The 26,557-nt window shown below is 40.6% G+C and overlaps 1 protein-coding gene across 1 annotated transcript in view; it reads right to left on the reverse strand.

Moving 5' to 3' along the window:
• FARS2 (phenylalanyl-tRNA synthetase 2, mitochondrial) overlaps positions 1 to 26,557 on the reverse strand; it is a 304,738-nt gene that overhangs the window by 182,311 nt on the left and 95,870 nt on the right. The window contains exon 5 of the mRNA XM_075828451.1: positions 24,125 to 24,256. Within this exon, the coding sequence (XP_075684566.1) occupies positions 24,125 to 24,256 (132 nt within the window). The remainder of the gene's footprint in view (positions 1 to 24,124; positions 24,257 to 26,557) is intronic.

The following is a 26,557-nucleotide window of genomic DNA, read 5'->3' on the forward strand; positions in this document are numbered from 1 at the left end:
ATTCAAACTTCTGACATGTCATAAAATTTGATTGGTGGGGGTCCGAGCACTGAGACCCCTACCAATCGTTAAAACGAAGCAGCAGAAGCGCTTCTGTGAGCGATTGGAGGGGTGTCTCAGTGCCCTGACCCCGACCAATCAAAACTTCTGACATGTCACTAAGACATGTCAGAAGTTTGTTGAACGTTTAGTTACCCTTTAAGGCTTTGTTTAGTTTATAACGGAAGCCACGACCTTCTGCCGGATCCGTCATACAATGGATGTCAACGTTGTCTGACGAACCTCATTGACTCATCGTCTTGGTGTCTGTTGTGTTGATGGGAAGATTAGTGCTTAATGCGTAACGACAGTACAAAAACAACAACACATTATTCCAATCGCATTGCGCATGATGTGAAAAAAAAACCTGCAAAAAACAATGGTGGAACTGCTATTTTTTCCCTCTCCCCCGAAAAAAATAATATGAAAGTACAGTAATGCCAAAAAAAAGACAAAAGCCCTCATATGGCTAAGTTTATGTAAAATAAACAAGTTATGGCTCTTGGAATGTGGTGACACAATAACGTTTTTCTTTCATAAAACATCCTTTTATTCAGCAAAAGTAATAAAACAAAAAGCTATATAAATTTGGTATCACCATAATTGTACCGACCCAAATAATAAATGTTAGATTATTTATATAGTATGGCGAATTGCAGTTTTTCAAATGAATCAATAAATGACATGTACCCTAAAGCCATGCCAAATAACTTTACAACTTGTCCCGCTAAAAACAAGCCCTTATATGCTATGTCAACAGAGATTTTTTTTTATGGCTCCCAGAATTTCGACAATGTAAAAACAAAAAATGCGGGAAAAAAATGCTCTGTCTTGAAGGCCAAAATAGGACGCATCCTTCATGGGTCAAGCACACAGCTAAGACAACGCAAGAGTGGCTTTGGGATAAGCAAAGTGAGAAGCAAAATATATGATAAACTAATTTTGATCGTGAACAGCTTTGTAAGAGCGCACATATTTTTTGAGAAATTACTTCCCATTAGTTTAAACAAATCTTTCAATATTTCTGTTTGTTTTAGATTCCAGAGGGATATTTGAGAGCAGAGCACTTGTATATACGTATCTATGTCACCACCATTACCCTCCTTCACTCAGTCAGTGTCATTAAAATGATAACACCACCTGCTTAGTGGGGGTGAGTGGCAGTAGGGGACTGAAATGTTCTAACACTGACTTTAGAAAGTTCCTGGCACGAGCAGATGGCATGTGAGTCACAACTGTATTAATTAGCAGGTAATTCCAGGGTTCTGAAGGTTGGGAAGGAAGAGGTAAATAATGAAATGAAGATTACAGAATACGTTTTCCTCAGGGAATATTAAGTGGCTTGGGCTAAATACAGGAAAGTGACAAGTTTTCTTTACAAAATATTTAAGCTTCGTGGATTCATTGCCCGACAGTCCTCATCGCCTTCAGAATGTTTGTGTCACCAGTGAATTTTGGATGCGGATAGAAATAGATGTGTCGAAAATGTATATACTTACAGTATGTCTTCCAATGGCAACCACCAGAACATGTTGTTATACAACTACATAGTGCCAGTATGTACGGCTATGTTTTATGTTCAGCTATAATTCGAACATGCTAGAAAATTCACAAAAGTAACACTTGCCATTGAACCTGATGCAGAATACAAGAACAAACACTTCAAGCGACCTTGAAAACTGAGCAAACTACATGAGCCTTTTGGGTGTGATTATCTATGATGACTGATGTGCAGCATCTGAATTCATACAAAGGACGTATCCGTTGTAAAACTGTGAGTGTTACTAAATGTAGGCACGACGTGACTTCTGCTAAAGACTGCCGCCGTCATTCTAAAATCACACCATATAGAAGTAAATGGAAAATGCCCATTATGTGACAGTTGCATGACTTCACTGACAAGTATTTTTGCCATAGCTTCAAAGTTGTTTTTCTTGAATTGCAATTACAACCAAGACCTAAACAACATTATATTCATATTCAGTTATGGAAGGGGCTTTGCGAAACAATCATTTAGGCCATGTTCAGACGTGGCGGAAGTTTGCCGCTGCAAATGTTGGTGCAGATTGGGGGCAATTACGCAACGTATCTGCATCAACATTTGCATATTTGACAGGTAATTCAGACGTTGCAGATATCACAGCGGACTTGCCACAGATTTCAGTTTTTGCATTGCAAAGGCTGAAATCAGCAGTGAAATTCCGCTTCTTCTCCGCAATGTAATGAGCATGCTGCGGAGGAGAAATTCTGCACCGCAGCCTGATTCTCGCACAGTTATTTTCCGCAACGTCTGAACTAAGTTTCCTAAAAATGTATAGAAACAAATGTAAAAAACGGCTGCTGCAGAATTCCACTGCGGACTGTCCGCAGCAATTCTGCCACCTCTGAATGTGCCCTAATTTTCTTCATACGGGAGGGAATTTATTAACTTTTCTGGCGTAGAAAAGTCACAAAAGTTTTACATTCGCGCCATTTCCGCCGCTCATGCTATAGCGGAAGGGGCAGGGCAACCTGCGACCCAACACATTTATTATAATTTACGCCAGAAACTGCATAAATGATAGCGTAATTCTATGAGCTGGCACAGATTTCACTCTGTGGTACACCGAAAACCAGAGATGTGCCTAATTTATTAGGAGGTGTGTGCCTCTTAATAAATTAGGCACATTTTACTCCAGCGTTCTTCATATTAAGACTAGAGAATGAAAGACCAAGCTTAAAGGGGTTGTCCGGTTTCAGCAAATTAATGTTATTTTTTGTATAATTAAAAGTTTTCCATTTTTCCAACATACTTTCTATATAAATTCCTCACGGTTTTGAAGATCTTTGCTTGTTGTTATTCAGTAGGTACATTCATTGTTTACTTCCAGTGGATACAATTCTGTCTATGGTCATGTTATGGACATACAGGTGCTGGGATGGTTACAGTATGTGTATCAGAGATGTGTCTTCTAACGATCCCAGCACCTGTGTGTCCATCACATGACCATGGACAGCATTTTATCCACTGGAAGTGAACAATGAATGTACCTACTAAAAAACGTGAGAAATGTATGCAGAAAATACATTGGAAAATTTTAAAACTTTTAAACTATACAAAAAGTAACATTAATTTGCTGAAACCGGACAACCCCTTTAATAACTTTCCCCCATAAAGTGCGATTAGAACACACAATCCAGGCCTATTCGCGTCCATACATAAACAATTTACACACAACTCACACATATCAAAGATCAGTGTCTAATTTTTTTTTTCCTTTCCTGGCCTTCCTCTACACCCAAATTTCCCTGAACTATACTTCCATATACCGCATTATACTGATAATCAACAGAGCCTATACATGTGTCTTTATTACAAATACTGAACCGAATGTTTCGATTTGCAAACAAACAATACTTTCATACCTATTTGAAACATAATTTCTAAGAAATTTTATATACCTAAAAATGTTATTCAATGGCATTTACTTCCCCAATATCTGTCAAAATTCTTTCAATATCAAAGATGAATTGAAGCAAGAGACTAATGTCCAGACTCAAGTGCAGTCATTTATATCTGACAAAAACTAAAGGTAAGTCTGTGTCCGGCACTCTCATTAGTTATAGAGGATCTTGGAAAATAGCATATAAAGTCAAGAATATTTTCTAGGTCTTTATGATATAAAGGGAACCGATCCTGGAAAGCCTTATGAATTGTGGTACAAAACAAGACAATTGTTGTATGCCTCATTACAACATACACATTATCACCTAGGAGGTGACATTCAGTGCGTCAGCTTATCTGCTCACACCAACGCGTTTCGATTCCTGATGAAAAATATTCATCGTCTGAAATGCCCTATCATATGTTTGATTCAAGTTTCAACATACATTAATAGTATGTTGCTAGATGATTTGTGTGTATGTAAATGCATTAACACATACCTTTACTTTGGAAGAACTTGGGATATATATCAGAGAATTTAATTATTAGCAATTACAGAATTTATAGGAACATACTAGAAATATACCGCCAGGAATCTTAATATGAATAGTATATTAGAAGTAGGCCTGATTCACACGAACGCTGCACGTCTCGGACGTGAAAAAGTGCAGTTTTTCACGTCCGAGGTGCATCCGTGCCCAGCGCTGCGGGACGTGATGTCATGCATCCCCCATATTTGAGAATCTATGGAGGGATGCGTGATGTGCGAAAAGAACGGACATGTCCTATTTTCCCATGGACACTTCACATGGTTCGTTGAAACAACGGCTGTGTGATCAGCCACATTGAATTACATAGGTCCATGGGACGGCCGCTGTTTCATCGGCCGTCCCACGGACGTTTAACACGCTCATGTAAATAAGCCCTTAATTAGATCTTATAAAGCACTGTTGTTAGATGACCTTATTTAATGAGCTGTTATTTGGTCACTGTATGTTATTATTATTGAAGAATTGAATGATGGCATTTACTACGGCATTGTGTGGCACTGTACAGTATATAATTTTTTCAGTAAATGCTGGTAGAAGCACTGTATAGGATTGTATGTATGACACTGTCATTTCGGCACCATATTGTATGATGCTGTTAAATAGGCACCGTATGGTAAAGTTGTTTGTACACCAAAGGGGGTATCAACTGGTACCACACGGGGCATCATCCAATGTAAGGCTGGCCCAGGGCAGGGGCTATCCAATAACAGAGAATTGAAACTTGGCGCTCATTTCCGAGCGTTTTTTGCCTGTGGTCCTTGCATTAACTTCAATGGCCGTGGACGAAAAACATTGCGAAAACCGCAGTAAAACCCATGGCAAAAAAGCGCAGGCAGGTAAAATTCTGCCTCAGTATTCCTGAAGGAATTCTGAGGGAGATTTTTTCTGCCTGCAAAAAAAACTGTGTGAATAGGGCCTTAAAGGGGTTGTCTGGTTTTAGCAAATTAATGTTATTTTTTGTATAAGTTATGCAATATTCCAATCTACTGTTAGGAAATGTCCGTCACTTTAAGGGTTGTCATGACTACTAGCCAATCTTCTAGGTGGCCCTGCTTTGAGGTGCAGAGCCAATCTCATTTCTCTGTCTGCCTCCTATCAGGGCAAAGGGTGGAGTATTTGAGTCTGGTCAGTTTTCTCATTGTTGTTTGTGATTTCTTGTGTATGCATGTGTCTGATCAAGCTCCTAGTTACACACTGTATCACCTCGACTGTTTGGACTACTTGAACTGGATTTCGGCTTTGTCTTTACCCTCTGCTCACTGATTTGGACATTCTGCTCTCGGCTGGTTTTGACCTCTGCTACTCCTAGTATTCTTCTGTTGTGCGATTTGGACTTTTAGTATCTCCTGCTTTAGAACTCTGCTTGCGGATTACCCTTCTGGCTTGTCTTGTTATCCGTTCTGGTATTTCCTGCATTGTACCTCCTGTCCAACACCGTATTCTGTAAAAGCAACTTGGGTTCTATGCAGCCAAATCCAACCTGCCTTGCAGTGGGCTCTGGTGAAGACCACAGAGTAGCCTTAGACACTGCTGAGCAGAGTGATGACGGACTTGAGGTAGCTGATCTACCTGCACGGTTACCTTTGGGGAGTTGCTTGTATAGCAGTTCCATAAACTTTCACTCTGGAGAATTGCTCAACTAGTGATTCCTTCACATCTAATTTCTGTATTAATTCCTCACTGTTTTCAAGACCACTGCTTGTTATTCAGTCTGAATATTTATTGTTTACTTTCAGTGGATAAAATTCTGTCCATGGTCATGTGATGGACACACAGGTGATGGGATTGTTAGAAGACACAGCTTTGATACACATACTGTAACTAACGATCCCAGCACCTGTGTGTCCTTCACATGACCATGGACAGAATTTTATCCATTGGAAGTAAACAATGAATGTTTAACAAGCAGAGATCTGGAAAACTGAGTTTATACAAAAAAATAACATTAATTTGCTGAAATTGGACAACCCCTTTTAAACTCCCTTTTATCAGTTTTGCATTCTTGATATTCTGTTTGGTGCTGTGCCCTACCTCACACATCAGTTATTTCTAGTTTGATCTAATTAATGTTGAAAGTAGGAGACTCCCACCTGCATGCACATAAAGAGGAGTATAATGCACAACTACAACTGCAATGCCTGCATCTTCATGCCGTACACTATTTTCCAGCCGAACACAATCAAAGGTATATTTTAAAGTCTCATCCTTGTCTCAATTAAAAGTTACAGAGAACCCTCATTTAAGGGGTAAGTACACATTTGCAACCAATTTTTATTGCTCTACTGCATATAGAATAATAAATTAAGCATTATTACAAATGGTCTTGATTAACCTGCCCCTGACACATGACCAAAATGTACGTTACTTGTCGTAATATGACATGCATTTTCGTTGTGATGGATCTTGTGGGCGCTGCCAGTCTAAATGAGAGGTCAACAGCAGTAGCAGGGCTGTAATACATAGCCTTGCTCCGAACCGCCATCTCAGAAAACTCAGATCACAGGAGTTTAACCCTTCAGTACTACGATCCAAAATGATCGCAGCAATATACAAGGGAGGGTGCTCCCTTATAATGGTGATTGCTGGTCTCGACGGCATAATCGTTGGGACTGAGATCACCATGAAGACAGTCTAGGGCCTGAGAGCTCATGTGTATGTCTATTCGGAAAGATTTGTAGTATGCCGTAATAGGCGCCTGTGACTATTTCTGTGCACACGTACAATAGGTTGGCATGAGGATGTTTGATGTCATATATCGTAAATGAAAAAACATCTACAGTTAAAAGTCTTAGTATAAGACAAAAACATAAAAAAAGAAATAAAGTTTTGTACAAATAAATTACAAAAAATGCACACAAAACACATTAATGTTAAAGCCTATCCTGTAATTCTACATTTGCCTGGAGCTAGTGGGTGAAACCTAACTGCTTTTATGTCTCCTTCACACAGAGAAAGTGGACCAGGATGTTCTCCGCTCTTTTTAGCACTCCCTTAGAAGCAGCATGGAGGACATCATATAGCAGTTATGAGCAGTGTAGCACTGGGGTGAGGTATATCTTACCAGCAGCCTGTGTCTTCTCTCTCTCTGCTCCTCCTTTCCCTCCCCATAGACTTCTATAGGCAGCCTTTACCGGGAAGACAATATTTTTCTTTTTTGTTTTTCTGTTACCTATATAATTTTTAATACTATGTACCACAGTGGGGGAGTTCGTGTGTGTTTGTACCTACCTGATAAATAATGGCCATTGCCTAGTATGATTAGCCGTATGGCATATCTTTTGACTGCCCATTTGCCCAGTCATTCCAATAGATTATGTTTTTTTCTTTCCCCCTTAATATCGGTAAGCTTGCATGTATTTCCTATACTTGAAATACAGAGTCAAATTCAGACCTCAAAGGGTTACCTGTTCACATGCATTTCCGGTAAACACAGGTGCTGTTGAGCACGCTTTTGAGGCCAAACTGACCAGATATAAACCCACGAAACCTGCACTAGAATTGACTACAAGCCATGATTAAGGACACAAGCCGTGTCTAAAACACGTAGGCAACGGACTACTATAAACCTCGCAATTGTGTCTCGATATTTTATTATTTTGTTTATCAATAAAACCAGGAACAGTTTCTTTTTAATGACCCTTCAGCGCTGGATCAAATTTCTTTCTTCTTCTCTGATACCTGCCGTGAGCCATCGTGGAGATCCGAGCGCTGTTTGAACAGCAGACGCAGGACTGGTGAGCTGGAGGTTTCCTCCCTACTTTTCTTTTAAATAAAATATACTTTATTTAATAAAATATATAAAATTAAAAAAACTCACATATTTGATGTCCCAATACTCGTAACAACCTATATTTTACATGTAGTTTACGTCAGCGATAAACAGGGTAAACAAAAAGGAAAAAAACATGGGAGGAATTGCGAGTTTTTTTTGCTTGTAGAACCAAAATTAAATGAATAAAAATTAAACTCTAATGTATATATACGCTGAAATGGTACTATAAAGTACAAAATGTCTCAAAAAACAAGGACTCATTCAGCAGCATTGACGCAAAAATATAAAACGTTGTACAATCTGGAAAACTTAAACGAAAAAACTAAAAATATGACTGGTTCTTGAGGCCAAAAATGGCCTGGTCCTTAAAAAGTTAAAAATATCCTACAGTTTTGTGTTTACAGATCCTATGCAATCCTGTGTGTCTCCATGGTTACAGACTACAAACAATCCTTGTGTTGTCTGATCCTCCAGTCATACTTTCTTTCATCTGTACCCTACTTCTTACTAACCTACATTTGGTAGGCAAAGAGTGGCACAGCTGTAGAAACAACATTATCATCCTCAGGATACGTTTACTTTTACTAAGCAGCAGCCTGAACATACTTGGGGCCCACCGTCCTGCTTAGTAAACATTGCAGCTAAACAAATATTTATTAGAAAATCTGAAAAGCTTCCTGTAGAATATTTACAATGGGAAACCCCATTATTTTGCTGGAGTTTCCCTTTAAGCCTGATAACTTGACAGCATAAATGCTAATAATATACTTTCTAAGGACGTATGAAAACATTCACACAATAAAATAATTCTATTTACAGTGTATTTTCTGCTAAAGCTATCAGATGTCCATTGCAGAAGAAATGAGCAATGTAACGCTTTAGTGAAACGAAATTCCGATAATTCCAGTACTCAGCCTTTGCAAGAACTTACGCTGTACTATGTGCTTTGTGCTTGAAAATGTTCACTATTTCAATAATAATGTTGAATTCTTTAAGCAGAGCTTAATATAAGCGCTTCTTACATAAACATGCCTTTTCATAACCTAATTGTGTCGGAACAGCTCATGAAAATGAGACATCACATCAAAGACGATTAATTATGCATTACTGGTAGCGGTTATGCATGAGAAAGAATACCTTTAAGTAAATATTCCCACAACTTCCACAGCTTTAATTAATTCAGATGGGTACCTGTACCCTCATTAACCTGGTATAGTTTGTCATTTGACAACGCTATCTAATACACTTATTACTAAACCTTCTCCGTATAAAGCTATAAATATTCCCTAAATGCTTAGTTCCATTGATAAATGTATATAGATCATCACAGCCCAGCAAACAATATTCAACTGCAGTCACAATTTAAGTGAGGAGAGCAAAATTTCTCCAGTCCTACCTGTTGGCCCTCAGAAATTTGTATGGATTTCAAGCCAACACTAGAACAGTGATTGGCATTTAATGGAAAGTTCTCTAATAGACTGGAAAGTCTTTGGTGAGCACTGTGCAACTTCGTCTCTGATTATCTCTGCTCACCTTTTCTTGCAAAGCCGAGTGAGCAGTGTACGGACTCATACACTTTCTATTAAAGAGGCTCTGTCACCAGATTCTCAAATCCCTATCTCCTATTGCATGTGATCGGCGCTGCAATGTAGATAACAGTAACGTTTTTTGTTTTTTTTTAAACGTTCATTTTTGGCCAAGTTATGAGCTATTTTATATATATGCAAATGAGGTTTGAAATGGACAACTGGGCGTTTTTTTTTCGTTATGTCCAACTGGGCGTGTATTGTGTTTTTAACTGGGCGCGTTTACGTGTATGACGCTGACCAATCAGTGACCAGTCAGCATCATACACTCATCTCCATTGATTTACACAGCAGCGATGTGCAGCCACATAAACAGAGATTAACGTTAATCAAGTGTCCTGATAATGAATATACATGACCTCCAGCCTGGACGTCATGTGTATTCAGAATCCTGACACTTCTGAATCTTTTCTTTGAGATTTCTAGCAAGGGAAACGAAATCTCGCGAGATTACGGAGGTAAACAAGATTTTTTTTCCCTTGCTGCAAATCTCACAGAAAAGATTCAGAAGTGTCAGGATTCTGAATACACATGACGTCCAGGCTGGATTTCATGTGTATTCATTATCAGGACACTTGATTAACGTTAATCTCTGTTTATGTGGCTGCACATCGCTGCTGTGTAAATGAATGGAGAGGAGTGTATGATGCTGACTGGTCACTGATTGGTCAGCGTCATACACGTAAACACGCCCAATTAAAAACACAATACACGCCCAGTTGGACATAACGAAAAAAAACGCCCAGTTGTCCATTTCAAACCTCATTTGCATATATATAAAATAGCTCATAACTTGGCCAAAAATGAACGTTTTAAAAAAAAACAAAAAATGTTACTGTTATCTACATTGCAGCGCCGATCACATGCAATAGGAGATAGGGGTTTGAGAATCTGGTGACAGAGCCTCTTTAATCCCGTACACTGCTCGCTCGGCTTTCCGAGGAAAGCCAAGCAGAAACGAAGTAGCACAAAGTTGATCTGAGCAGTTCTGCCACTTTGTTTCAACGATCGGTGATTGGACCCTCACTGATCAAAACTTCTGACATGTCAAAAGTTTTTGAAAGTATAGGTACATTTTAAAGTGAATCTGTCATGGAGTTATAAAGAGCATTTATAAGATGCTCTTGATAATGTGCCGTAGTAGATGCCAATGGCGGATTATAATATGGGCGGTTCGGGCGGTCGCCCGGGGCCCGAGGCTGCCAGGGGGCCCATCGCGGCCCGAACCGCACACAATCTTCAAAAACTATGCAGCGCTGCCGCGCTGCCCGCTTCCAACTGAATTCAGTTGGGTTGAATGCTGGAGCCTCGCCCCAGCATTCACTCTGCCGTGAGCGGCTCGGTGCAGGCAGGCGCGATGTAGTGACATCATCGCGCCTGTCTGCACGGAGTCACTCACAGCACAGAGGAGGAGAAGCATCCCCCACCGTCGTGGGAACCGGGATAGGTAAGTAATTATGGTTTTTTTATTTATTAGGTACGCACATATGGAGGCATTATACTGTGTCACATTTATGGGGCATTAAACTGTGTCAGCTATGGGGCATTATACTGTGTCAGCTATGGGGCATTATACTGTGTCAGCTATGGGGCATTATACTGTGTTACATCTATGGGGCATTATACTGTGTCAGCTATGGGGCATTATACTGTGTCAGCTATGGGGCATTATACTGTGTCACAGCTATGGGGCATTATACTGTGTCACAGCTATGGGGCATTATACTGTGTCACAGCTATGGGGCATTATACTGTGTCACAGCTATGGGGCATTATACTGTGTCACAGCTATGGGGCATTATACTGTGTCACAGCTATGGGGCATTATACTGTGTCAGCTATGGGGCATTATACTGTGTCAGCTATGGGGGCATTATACTGTGTCAGCTATGGGGGCATTATACTGTGTCAGCTATGGGGCATTATACTGTGTCGCAGCTATGGGGGCATTATACTGTGTCGCAGCTATGGGGGCATTATACTGTGTCAGCTATGGGGGCATTATACTGTGTCACATCTATGGGGCATTATGCTGTGTCACATCTATGGGGCATTATACTGTGTCACCTCTATGGGGCATTATACGGTGTCACCTCTATGGGGCATTATACTGTGTCAGCTATGGGGCATTATACTGTGTCACAGCTATGGGGCATTATACTGTCACAGCTATGGGGCATTATACTGTGTCAGCTATGGGGACATTATACTGTGTCACATATATGGGGGCATTATACTGTGTTGCAGCTATGGGGCATTATACTGTGTAAGCTATGGGGGCATTATACTGTGTCCGCTATGGGGGCATTATACTGTGTCAGCTATGGGGGCATTATACTGTGTCAGCTATGGGGCATTATACTGTGTCGCAGCTATGGGGGCATTATACTGTGTCAGCTATGGGGGCATTATACTGTGTCACATCTATGGGGCATTATGCTGTGTCACATCTATGGGGCATTATACTGTGTCACCTCTATGGGGCATTATACGGTGTCACCTATATGGGGCATTATACTGTGTCAGCTATGGGGCATTATACTGTGTCACAGCTATGGGGGCATTATACTGTCACAGCTATGGGGCATTATACTGTGTCAGCTATGGGGACATTATACTGTGTCACATATATGGGGGCATTATACTGTGTTGCAGCTATGGGGACATTATACTGTCACATCTATGAGGGCATTATACTGTGTCACATCTATGGGGGCATTATACTGTGTCACATCTATGGGGCAATATACTGTGTCACATCTATGGGGCATTATACTGTGTCACAGCTATGGGGCATTATACTGTCACAGCTATGGGGCATTATACTGTGTCACATCTATGGGGCATTATACTGTGTCACATCTATGGGGGCATTATACTGTGTTGCGGCTGTGGAGGCATTATACTGTGTGGAGGCAGCTATGGAGGCATTATACTGTGTAGAGGCAGCTATGGAGGCATTATACTGTGTAGAGGCAGCTATGGAGGCATTATACTGTGTGGAGGCAGCTATGGAGGCATTATACTGTGTGGAGGCAGCTATGAGGGACATTATACTGTGTAGAGGCAGCTATGGAGGCATTATACTGTGTCGCAGCTATGGGGACATTATACTGTGTAGAGGCAGCTATGGAGGCATTATACTGTGTCACAGCTATGGGGGCATTATACTGTGTCACAGCTATGGGGGCATTATACTGTGTCGCAGCTATGGGGGCATTATACTGTGTCGCAGCTATGGGGGCATTATACTGTGTCGCAGCTATGGGGGCATTATACTGTGTCATAGCTATGGGGCATTATACTGTGTCGCAGCTATGGAGGCATTATACTGTGTCGCAGCTATGGAGGCATTATACTGTGTAGAGGCAGCTATGAAGGGCATTATACTGTGGGGGCAGCTATGGGTGGCAATATACTGTGGGGGCAGCTACGGGGGACATTATACTGAGCAATTACAAGAGCTGCAGGTCCAAGGGGGGAGACGCTGTGTAGCACAATATACAAGGGGGGATTGTTGTATAGCACTATATAGAAGGGAGCGCTGTGTAGCACTATATACAAGAGGGGGAGGCTATGTGACGCTATTTACAGAGGGGGAGGACTGTGTAGCGCTATTTACAGGGGGCTGTGTGTGGTGCTATCTACAGTGTTTGACACAATTATATTCAGGGGCGCAGTCTATGGTGCTATAATATTTAGGGGCACAGTGTTTGTACTATTTTATTCAGGGGCACAGTGTTTGGTGCTATTATATTTAGGGGCACAGTGTGTGGCACCATTATAATATTATCTTTGTTTATAGGTGTGGAAATGTTGGAAAAGTGAGGAGCCAAAGACATCTGAGTGGCAAATTCTGCAGAAATGGGTCATGGCCGGGAAAAGTCGTCATGAAGTCTGGACTGGATGGAGAAGAGGAAAAAAACTACGTCGTCACCTGTGAGTCACTAGATTTATAGACAATCTGTCATCTCTACTGACATGTTTATTATAGGAAATCCTTGTATTTCACAAAGCCTTTGTGCAGTCCAGGACTGATAGACAAATAAGTGTTACTATTCCCCTTGTCAGGAGAATGTGTCCCTACACGGTGCAATACGGTCAGCGATGGTTGGAGACTGTCAGTATGTGGGGACACAGCCTTTTGACAAGGGGAGTAGTAACACCCATTTGTTAATGTCTGGACAAAAAGGAAGTGTTAACAATAGTTACAGGGCGGCGGTGGAGAAGGGGGGCCCAACTATGGGTAACAGCCCAGGGCCTATGGTCTACTTAATCCGCCACTGGTAGGTGCTATTGCACCCGCTCAAAGGTTCCCTGTACTAGGTGCTGTTCAATATCAGGTGCCGTATTCTAATTACAGCGCCCTCCGGCCTTGCTTGCCAAGAGGCATCACGCGAACACGAATTTTGAATAGTGTTACATACAGATGTTCTTTATTAAATTGGTCTGTGTGGTGGCACTTGCCTAGTAAGACTTGACCTCAAGAGCAGGCCTTATGAACCATGGCCGCAGTCTTGGTTGCGTATTTTTATATTGCCACATGTGAATGCAGCTTTTAGGATGAGCTTCAAGCAGAGCATGGAGCTCCTATATAGACAGACATGACGACTAAGAGAAAAACAGCCACATCCCCACTTGGAGAAGAGCTTTAAAAGTGTTCTCCAGGACAATAACATTAATGCCCTACTCTTAGGCGTCATGCACATGACCGTAAATCCGTAGCAGTCCATTGGACCGCAAAAAAACCCTATTGTGTATCCGTGTGTCATCCAGACTCACGGATCTACAATTCACCAGTATTGGTGAATCCGCAATTGCGAACCGTATAATGACTTGTCCTGAGTTTTTGCAGTCTGCAATCGCGGCCCCTGTACAGTTCCGTGTAAATCACGGCCGTGTGCATGGGGCATAGAAAAGAATGGGTCTGCAATTTATTTGCAAAAATGTGGATAAATTGTGGCCGCAAAAATACGGTCCTGTGCGTGAGGCCTTACGATAAGTAATCAATGTTCAGCCCTCCGGGACCCCCGCCAATTACCAGAATGAGGAGGCCTGCGTGTCCCAGATTGTTCTTTATGTCACCTCACTTATTTAATAATCATAGTCTCTCCCCCTTATTCTCTCACTTTCCATTCAACAAATTCCTACAGTAGTGTGGCTAATGAACTGGTGAGCTGATTTGGAAACCTGACCCAAGAACTTAGGGTATAAAACATGACTTGAAAATGGAAAACTTGTTCACATTCTAGGTTTCAGATCCAAGTGTGAGGTGTGCCACCCTTGTTAATTACCACCCACAATGAAGCAGAAGACATTTATAAAATCTTTAGAGGGATATCCCCATCTTAGAATATGCCATAAACGTCTAATATTTGCAGGTCTGATTATTTGGAGAACGGGTGTCCCCCAAATCCCATCCTCACTATTCACTTCTATAGGAGTTATGAAAACATCCAAGCATGTGTGGAATACCCATCCTTTAGATAGGTGCTAGTTCCAACTCCTGTCGATATGCCATAAAATGTCTGAGATGGGAATACACCTTTAAGTGTTTAAATCTTTCAGTTATTTATTCCATTTATTTTAAAACGGCATTGAATATTTTCTATGTCATTATATTTAGTTGTTTGTTTTTTTTACTTTATGTAAGAATTGTCTAGTCCTTGTATGCGCTAAAAAATCCATAGCCTTTCTAAGGCCCCATGCACACGACCGTAGATTTTGTCCGTAATTACGGTCCGCAATTACTGACCCATTTATTTCTAATGACCACGAACACCTTCCCGGGAAGGTGTTCGGGCCGTAGAAAGCCTCTGCAAAAGATAGGACATGTCCTATCTTTTGCTTTTTACAGACCGTGATCCCATACTTAATATGGGGGCATTGGCCGAAAATGCGGGTGGCTGTCCGCAGCCGGCCGTACCCATGAGGCCTTAGAGTGTGCTAACCATTTGACTGATAGAGGGCAGAATGTGTGTGTGTTATGGCCACTTATCTGCCCAGAACGGTGGTGGCAGCAAGCTGTGTATGTGTATCTGAGGTGTGTGGACTGTATTAGGGGTATTATTTATGCTCAATTTGCAACCTGGGTGTAAAGTAAGTGTAAGATAGAGTGAGGGGAAAAAAGATGAACTGCTTACAACAGCTGTGTATGTGACACTTTTATTATTGAAATCTTACCTTAGTCTAGGTAATACAGCCTAAATAAATAATAGAAATAAAGATTAAAAGTTACTTGTCCATAAGCCTGTAGTTCAGCTTTACTTCAAATCTGTTACTCTCCATACTTACCTTTAAAATAGCAGAGGAGGGTGAAGTCTGGACACTGCTCAAGGTTTTCCGTATTCTGCATAGTCTGACACAGATTTACAGTTTGCAGAAGGCTTTTTAATGCCACCTCAGTGATATCATTAATCCTTATTTTCATGGGGAGACATTTTAGCACATCCTAGCCACTTGAGCGCCATCTACCCTCTAACATTAACTCCGACAAGTACACCTTTTGCTATTAACAGCTAAAAACGATTTTACTTTATCAAAAATCAAATAAACATTTTCGAAGAACAACTTTGAAAAAACAAAAACTGACGAAAATTTGGTTAATAAGAGGCTAGAAAGGAAAATTGGCAAATAATTCACCCACACCTATAAATGCTACTTATCATAGGGCTTGAGCAAGACATTTGGATATGATGACAATCTATTGTGTATCGGTACTGGGATTTATTATTTTAGAAAAGCAGGAATGGTCATTGTGGAGTTTTGTCTGATGCTTTTCCCTTGGCACACCAACTCATCCATCAGCCCGCCATAGTAAAAACATCTACTTTTGGCCAAGCCAAACTTTCACGGGGGCATCAGGTGTAATAACTGCTGCCTAAACAATCTCACTGTTATCTAATGTCTTTGGCCGGCTTAAGTGCAAAGGCAGAACTGTGACAACATGACCACCAAACAGCCATCAAAGGCACAATGTATTCACACGTATAACATCAAAGGCACAAATAACTTCCAAGCACCATCTGTTCTATGGTTTTGAAGAGAAACAGTCATGAATACATTTGTATATTCTGTAATTTTTAAAGTAAATGTAAAACCCACAACTTATATTTAATTTAAACATTTGCATCTATTACAGAATATATCTATGCCCACAAAACACCTGTACCATTACTTATCCACACACTTAATGCAAATCATGACAATGATGTGATAAATCAAACATGCCAGAACTTCAAAGCCCATGTATAACACTTTTTGAAAACAGAAGTATATCTGTATACGAACAGAGATAGAGATGTATACGTATAATATCGAATCATGAAAAAAAATATGCAGATTTGGATATCACCTTAGATTTAGGCTCAATATTGTAGAAACAAGTGCTGAACATGCATGTGTCTTAATACAAAAGAAATGTTTCGTTTTCTTTTTATAAAAAGTCCATCTAGTCATGCAGCTTCTACAGAAAAAAAACTTCTCTTGTGCTGCACTGTGTGGAATATTGCCCTGACAAAGAAGGAATAAGAAGTGCCGAGCTCAGGGAAATGCTTTTCTAGATCTATTCCTCACACACTTTTCTTTCAGGATCCAGAGTTACTATGATGGGATGTCAAGTATTATTCCTTTGTCAAAATCAAAACACAGAATAAAACATAGGGAGTCCATGCCCAACAAAATTTTCCTCTGCATCTTGCACGGTGTACTCGTCCTTCGTTCTCTACGTGCTGCCTGGGGCACAGACAAAAATACCAGTATCTTTCTTCTGTCTGGGAAAAAAAACTTCCTTTAATCTAACAAAATGTTTCCCTTATAACTGCTGTAGCCAATGTCCGATAAGTGAAAGCTGAAGAAAAGTGTTGGACGGCTGCCTGCGAAAATAGTGAACTTCCTTCAAACTATCATCCGATAATCTAAGAACCAGACCCAGCAAAGAGAACCAATTACGAGACTGATAAACAGAGTGATAGTGGCATATTATGTATGAGAATTTTATATTCCGCTATCTTCCTCAAGGCACTATATCCTGACACATTTTATATATTTTTCAATGACTATCAAATAATTCAGAATACTGACCAATCCAGAACCCATAAAGTCCCATTAATGACAGACTATAGTATTTTTACGGTACGTGGACAAGCATGCAAAAATTCATTTCAACAGTATTGACTGTTGTACTCATTAGTACTAGGGATGTCACGATACCAGGAATTGGACTTCGATACCGATACTTCGAGTAGTAAAACGATACTTTTGCCAACAATAATAATAAAAAAAGTTCTTACGTTTTCTGATGTGAGGCGCATCTGATGTGTTTTTTATTGAATATTTTTATGGTGTTCACCGTGCGGTAGAAATATTGTGATATTTTTATAGTTCAGGCCGTTCCGAACGCGGTGATACCTCTACATGTATAGTGTTTTTTTTTAAAAAAAATTCTAATTATAAAGGACTTGATCAGGGAAACAGGGTGACTCGTTTTTATTACTTAACCACTTAACGACTGGCGTATAGCGTTTTTACATCGGCCGTTTGGGGTAGTTCTTCTGAAGTGCCGCCTTTTCATGTCGGCACTTCAGAAGAACTTTTCCTGCATCGTGCGGGGTGCTCCTGAAGTCCGGGCTGTTGCTAACAGCCTTGGACTTCAGGGCAACGATCGGAGACCACTAGCAGTGGTCTCCGATCATATTTAAACCCTCAGATGCGAGCGCCACATCTGAGTGGTTTTAGAGGGAGGGGGCTCCCTCTCTCACCCCACTGGTATCCCGATGCATCGCGGGGTGCCGATGGTTTCTATGGCAGCCTGGGGGCCTCACAGAGGCCCCCAGGTCTGCCTTTAGTGCTTGCAAGTTAGGCCAGTCCAGAAGCATGACCTAACAAGTGCCTGTCAGTTTTACACTGACCACTGCAATACAAAAGTATTGCAGTGAATTATAAAAGCGATCAAACGATCACATAGTAAAGTTTAGTGGGACTAAAAAAAGTTAAGTAAAGTTTGACATGAATAAATAAAAGTCCCAAGTAAAAAAAACATTAAAACCCCCACTTTTTCTCCTTACAAAATACTTTAATATATAAAGTTACTCATATTTGGTATCGCCGCTGTAACGAAGCCAACTATAAAACGATTACGTTATTTAAAACCGTAAAAAATAAAATAAAAAAACTGCCAGAATTGCTGTTTTCTGTTTATCCTACCTTCAAAAAAATGTGATAAAAAGTGATCAAAAAGTTGCATTTTCTCCAAAATGGTACCAAGAAAAACTACAAGTTGTCTTGCAAAAACAACAAGCCTTCATGCAGCTGCAACGGCGGAAAAATGTAAAAGTTATGACTCTTAACCCATTCCCGCTTTGGCCACTTTTGACCTTCCTGGCAGAGCCTAATTTTTCAAATCTGACATGTGTTACTTTATGTGGTAATAACTTCGGAATGCTTTTACCTATCCAAGCGATTCTGAGATTGTTTTCTCGTGACACATTGGACTTTTTTTTACTGCCAAAATGTGCTTGATACGTTCAGTATTTAATTGTGAAAAACACAAAAATGTAGCGAAAATTTTTTTCTCAATTTTAATGCATCTGCTTGTAAGACAGGCAGTTATACCACACAAAATTGTTTGCTAATTAACATCCCCCATATGTCTACTATAGATTGGCATCCTTTTCTGAACATCCTTTTATTTTTCTAGGACGTTACAAGGCTTTGAACTTTAGCAGCAATTTCTCACATTTCCAGGAAAATTTCAAAAGGCTATTTTTACAGGGGCCAGTTCAGATGTGAAGTGGCTTTGAGGGCCTTATAAATTAGAAACCCAAAAAAAGTCACCCCATTTTAAAAATGTTACCCTTCAAAACAAAAAATGTCTTAACCCTTTAGACGTTTCACAGGAATTAAAGCAAAGTAGAGGTGACATTTACATATTTAATATTTTTTTGCAGAAATTAATTTTTAATCCATTTTTTTGTAACACAAAGTTTTACCAGGGAAATGCAACTCAATATTTATTGCCCAGGTTCTGCAGTTTTAGGAAATATCCCACATGTGGCTACTGGACCGAAGCACCGGCCTCAGAAACAAAGGAGTACCTAGAGGATTTTGGGGCTTTCTTTTTATTAAAATATAATTTATGGACCATGTCAGGTTTGAAGGGCTCTTTCGATGCCAAAACAGTGGAAATCTCCCAAAAGTGACCCCATTTTGGAAACTACACACCTCAATGAAATTATCTGGGGGTATAGTGAGCGTTTTGACCCCACAGGTTTTTTGCAGAAATTATTGGAAGTAGGCCCTGAAAATGAAAATCGAAATTTTTTTCAAAGAAAATGTAGGTTTAGCAAATTTTTTCTCATTTCCACAAGGACGGAAGGAAAAAAAAGCACTGCAAAATTTGTAAAGCAATTTCTCCCGAGTAAAACAATATCCCACATTTGGTCATAAACGGCTGTTTGGAAACACGGCAGGGCTTAGAAGGGAAAGAGCGCTATTTGGCTTTTGGAGATCACATTTAGCAGGAATGGTTTGCGGAGGCCATGTTGCATTTGCAAATCACCTGAGGGGACAAAACAATGGAAACACCCAAAAAGTGACTCCATTTAGGATACTAGACCCCTTGAGGAATTCATCTAGGGGTGTAGTGAGCATTTTGACACCACAGGTGTTTCATAGAATTTATTAGAATTGGGCAGTGAAAATAAAAACAATCCTTTTTCTTCAATAAGACGTAGCTTTAGCTAAAAAAATTTCATTTTCTCAACAAATAAAGGAAAAAAAGAACCCAACATTTGTAAAGCAATTTCTCCCGAGTAGGGAAATACCCCATATGTGGTTATAAACTGCTGTTTGGGCACACGGCAGGGCTCAGAAGGGAAGAAGCGGCATTTGGCTTTTGGAGGGCAGATTTTGCTGGATTGTTTCTGGGCGCCTGTGTGTCAAAAGCAGTGGAAACCCCCCAGAAGTGACCACATTTTGGAAACTACACCCCTCAATGCATTCACCTAGGGGTGTAGTGAGCATGTTAACTACGCAGGTGTTTTGTAGAAATTAGTGTGCACTCTATGTTGCAGAGTGAAAATGGGATTTTTTCCATAGATATGCCAATATGTGGTGCCCAGCTTGTGCCACCATAACAAGACAGCTCTCTAATTATTATGCAGTGTTTCCCGGTTTTAGAAACACACTACATGTGGCTCTAATCTTTTGCCTGGACATTCGACCGGGCTCAGGAGTGAAAGAGTACAATGTAAAATTGAGGCCTAATTTGGCGATTTACAAAGTATTGGTTCACAATTGCAGAGCTCAGATGTGAAATAATAAAAAGTAAGTGACCCTATTTTGGAAACTACACCCCTCAAGGCATTTATTAAGGGGTGTAGTGAGCATTTTTACCCCACCAGTCTTTTCCATAAATTAATGCGCTGCGGAAGGTGCAAATTAAAAATTTATATTTTAAGATATGCCATTTCAGTGGCAAATATGTTGTGCCCAGCTTGTGCCACTGGAGACACACACCTCAAAAATTGTTAAAAGGATTCTCCCTGGTATGGCGGTGCCATATATGTGGCAGAAAACTGCTGTTTTCGCACGTTGTAGGGTTCAGAGGGGAGGGAGCGCCATTTGGCTTTTGGAGGGCGGATTTTGCTTGGTAGTAGTTTTGTTTGAGTATTGCTGGTGTTTCCGTTTATAATATGGGGGCATATGTAAGCCGGGCAAAGTACATCAGGGGCATAGTCAGGGGGTATAATAATGGGGTAAAAAAAATAATTAAATGATCCATAAATGTGTGTTACGCTGTGACACAACCCTTTCTGAACAGGCCTGTGTCGCACTGATAGATATCCTTTCTTATCCCCCTTTTGGAGCACACTCCGCACTAGGGATGTCACGATACCAGGATTTGGACTTCGATACCGATACTTTGTGTAGTATTGCGATTTCTACACCAAAACGATACTTTTGCCAACAGTAATAAAAAAAAGAAGTTCTTCCATTTTCTGATGTGAGGCTCGTGGTGTGATGAATTTAACCTCCATGTGCCTCACATTAATAGTAATTAACCCCATCATGTTTCTCAGTCATAATGGGTTAATGTGTGAGGTACATGATGGGATTAATTACTATTAATGTGAGGCACATGGAGGTTAAATTCATCACACCTTGTGCCTTACATTAATAAGTGAAAAAAGTTTGTTTTTTTTTTGTTTTTTTTACAGAGTACACATCATAAATGACACAAAAAAAATTGTTGCGCAGGTTATTACGGCCGCGCCAATACCGAATATGTGTATGTTTTATGTATTGAGACTTATTTTAATGTTTATTGTAAAAAAAAGGTGTATGTGTATTTTTTTAAATTTAATATTACTGTATGTTTTTACTTTATTTTTAAACTTTAATGTACTGGCATATATCAGATATATGCCAGTACATTAGCCTGTGTACGTATAGTACACAGGCAGTTGTTAGGACATACCTAAGTATGCCCTAACAACAGGAAATATGGTCAGACAGCCCTGTGGTTCTTCAATAGACCCTGGGCTGTCTGCCCATATATGGTATGGCCCTCGATCCAGGGGCATCCCCCCCTTCTCATTTTCTCCTGAATGCTGTAGTCCGCTTTGATTGCAGCATTCAGGGGAATAGCGGCGGAGATGAGAGGTTTCCCTGATCTCCGCCGTTATAGAGCGGGGCTGCGGCTGTGTAATACAGCCATTGCCCCGCTCCTGACATAAGTGTACGCGCGGTCAGCATAAGGTGATGCGGCCGGTGCTGCACTAATGAGCAGCGGTTCAGGCACAGAACACGGCGGTGTTTTGCAGCACGCCTGTCATGTTCTGTCTTCAGTGCCGCCGCTCATTAGTGCAGCACTGGCCGCATCGCATCATCCTGACGGCGCACACTTGTCAGGACTCAGGAGCGGGGCAATGGCTGTATTACACAGCCGCAGCTCCGCTCTCATACAGTCATGTGTTACAATGCTGAGCTGTGTGGCCACACAGCTTAGTATCGAAATAAATGAAACAACGGTATCGAACCGTTTGGGGATGCACAGTATTGAAGTATTGAAGTTTCGATGCATCGTGCATCCCTACTCCGCACCTTTGCAGTTTGGGGAATTTTGCTAGGAAAGTGTTGTCCTGGTATAATACGGGCACCGTCGCTTCCAGCGGATATGTTTGGGCCCTCCCCTTCCTGGTTCCCTAATTTTAGGGCCTTGTTAAATCGCCTCTTGAAACAGAATAAATGTTCCCCTCGGACCTGCACAACTGCGTATTTTTTATTTCCTGACTTATTGAAGAACTAATTTAATTTTTTCATAGACGTAGTTGTATGAGGGCTGTTTTTTTGCGGGACGAGCAGTAGTTATTATTGGTACCATTTTGGGGTACATGCGACTTTTTGATCACTAAAAAAAACACAATTCTGGCATAGTTTTTTTTTATACAGTGTTGACCAGGCATTATAAATTACATGTTAACTTTATTCTGTGGGACAGTCCGATTCCGGCGATACCTAATTTATACCACTTTTTTATGTTTTACAACGTTTTGCACAATAAAATTACTTTTGTAAAAAGAATGTATTTTTTCTGTCGTGAGAACCATAACTCTTTCGTCGATGGAGCTATATGAGGGCTTGTTTTTTGCGAGATGAGCTATAGTTTTTATAGGTACCATTTTTGGATACGTGCAATTTTTTGATCATTTCTATTCCAATATTTGTAGGACAAAGTGACCAAAAAACAGAAACTCTGGTATAGTTTTTTACATTTTTTTTACGACGTTCACCACGTGCAATAAATAATATAATATTTTTATACCTCAGGTCGTTACAGTCGCGGCGATACCTAATACGTATGGTTTATTTTTATTTTTTCAATAATAAAGGACTTGATAAGGGAACAGGGCGATTGTGTTTTATTTTATTACTTGAAACTTTTATTATGCTTTCAAACTTTTATTTTTTTCACACTTGTTTTCAAGTCCCACTAGGGGATTTGAAGGTCCAACTGTCTGATTTTTTTTTTCTAATACATTGCATTACCTACGTAGTGCAATGTATTAGATCTGTCAGTTATTCACTGACAGCAAGCCGATTAGGCTTCGCCTCCCGGAGGAGGTTTCCATTGGAGGATTCCGTCAGGGTAACTTAAAACTAATTTTTTATAAAAAAGTTACACTAATCACACTGATTTTTTTATTTATTTTTTTAAATGCCCCCAGAGGCGTGCATAGCCTAGTCCTGTTCAGATTCTCTTCTAGTTCTCTCCCAGTCAGTTAAGGCAGCAAAATAACACAAGATAGCGAAGGTGTCATTTCGGTAGAGGTGGGGGTGCAGAGCATTGTAATGGTTACTTCTTCGTCTGTTTGTAACACTGTGCTACATAGTTATGCTGTCCCTAAGTAAAGGAGGTAATGCCAGCCTGAAGTGGGTCTCTCTCTCCATAGGCTGAGTATTATAAGCTAGGCCTGTCTTATTGGTGTCAGTAAATGAAAGAGGTTGTCCAGTATTAGAAAAACATATCTGCTTTCTTCTGAAAACAATACCACACCTATCCACTGGATGTGTGTGATACTGAAGCTCAGTCGCATTCACTTCAATAAAGATGAGCTGCAATACCAGACACAACCCATAGAGAGGTGTGGCACTGTTTTAATAGATTCCAATTAGACAATACCAGGTTGAGATGTATAAACCTTGAGTTTTCTTTATTAGGTGGATTAGGAGTAAGTAGAACTGCCCTTACCTGAATTCACAAGCTTCTGCTCCATGACACCACAGCCTAAAACTTCCATCCATTCTCCCTGAAACTTGATCTCCATTTCGAAAGAAGGGTGAGTAAACGGGAAGTAACAATCCACCCATCTAATCTCCAGTCCTGCATTCAAAATAAAAAGGGAAAAGAAACATCATACAGATTTGTTTATTCTACTGCATAATGCTTGATAGTGCTCACGTCTCCACTAATCTTCAAAGTATTACACCCGATTCAGACACGGTGAGAGCTGATCAATCATATGTCACATTTCTACCAACTCTGGGCATGGAGGAAAATGAGGAAACATTGTGAAAATAGCAGGGAGTTCTGTCATTCACTGTAAATGGGAACGACTGCCTGTATACATGACAGAATATGCTACCAGATGAGTGCGTCTTCACTGCAGGCATTTATTATTCTCACCACTCATGTACCACCATACGTAAATCATTCTTAATAACTCCTTCCTCAGCACAGTGTCTACGTTGTCACATTGCATTTACAGAATATTTGTGAGACACACGATATATGTGCCTGTATATATAGAAAGACCAACAGATGAGAGATAGATAATTAGATAAATCCATGGAAAAGAGCAGCACCATGTGAACTAGATTATAGTGGGTGCAATTCCTTTTGCACCCACAGCCAAAGGTCTATCTAATATATATTTTGGAAAGTTTGTTTAAAACCCGAATTTTCATTGGTTTAAAAGCAGTCCATGTGACCGCTGCAGCCTGTGATTGGCCTCTGATTGGCCTCTGATTGGCTGCAGCGGTCACATGGGATGAAACGTCATCCCGGGAGGCCAAACTGGAGGAAGAAGCAGGAGTTCTGGGTAAGTTAACTTTTAATACTTTTAACTCCAGCGGTAGTCACTGTCCTGGGTGCTGAAAGAGTTACTACCTTTCAGTTAACTCTTTCAGCACCCTGGACAGTGACTATCCCCTGACGTCGCCTAGCAACGCTCCCGTAATTACAGGTGCACACACCTAGATACCTGTAATTACGGGAGCCCCATAGCCTAAGTCCTCATGCACACTTCCATCTCCGTTTTCACGGCCGTTTTAAACGGATCCGTGTGTCCGTGATTGGAACCGTGTGCTTCCCGTGTGTACTACATGTACACTTCAGTGTTTCAGTTTCCGAGAGGAAACTGAAACCCGTTCACACTATGTACACGATATTGTGAGCGCCGCACATGCTATTCCCTGTCCAGCGGTACTCACTGTCCAGGGTGCTGAAAGAGTTACTGCTGATCAGTGCAGCCTCTTAACTCTTTCAGCACCCTGGACAGAGACTACCGCTGGACAGGGAATAGATAGATATGAGATAGATAGATAGATAGATAGATAGATAGATAGATAGATAGATAGATAGATAGATAGATAGATAGATAGATGATAGATAAATCCAAGAAATCAAGCAGCACTCCAGAGATATAGCAAAAAAAGTTGTAGGTGCTTTATTGATCCATTGGTCAAGTGCAGCGTTTCAGCTCTACAATAGAGCCTTTCTCAAGGCTGTGCAGCTGACATTTTTTCTATTTTTAGATGAATGCAGAGCTGCAAGGTTTCGGCAGGCACACCCACCTTTGTCAAGCATGCAAGTGATTGTACATAGTGGCTTCATATACCCCACCCCCTACATCCAGCACTCACAACACAGGATAGTAAAACAAATCCCCAAAAATTCTTCAAGTATATAAATGCAAAAATGCCAAGGTCTGAACATGTAGGACCCCTAGATAATGGTAATGGTGAGTTGGTCACAGGGGATCAAGAGAAGGCAGAGTTACTAAATGGGTTCTTCAGCTCTGTATATACAACAGAAGAAAGAGAAGCTGATGTAGCTGGTGCCAGTGCTGTTAATATATCAGTTGATATACTGAATTGGATGAATGTAGATATGGTGCAAGCTAAATTAAATTAAATAAACGTACACAATGCCCCGGGACCAGATGGGTTACACCCCAGAGTTATTAAGGAGCTTAGTTCAGTTATTTCTGTCCCCTCTTCATAATATTTAGAGATTCTCTAGTGACTGGTATAGTGCCAAGGGACTGGCGAGAGGGCAAATGTGGTGCCTATTTTCAAAAAGGTCTCTAGGTCTTCCCCGGGTAATTATAGACCAGTAAGCTTAACATCCATTGTGGGAAAAATTTTGAGGGGCTATTGAGAGACTATATACAGGATTATGTGACAAAAAATAGTATTATAAGTGACAGCCAGCACGGTTTTACTAAGGACAGAAGCTAAACAGATAAAAACAAGGGGACATATAACAGAAAAACACAGAAAAAAGGCCTTTCTTACAAATGGACACAGACAGGTTAGAAACGCTGATGAAGGAGAGTGAGCAGGTGCTTTAAATAATAACTCCCACTAGTCTTGAGGGGAGTGATGTGTGGTGCATGGGATG

The sequence above is a fragment of the Rhinoderma darwinii genome, chromosome 5, assembly GCF_050947455.1.
Source record: "Rhinoderma darwinii isolate aRhiDar2 chromosome 5, aRhiDar2.hap1, whole genome shotgun sequence".
Classification (NCBI taxonomy): Eukaryota; Metazoa; Chordata; class Amphibia; order Anura; family Rhinodermatidae; genus Rhinoderma; species Rhinoderma darwinii.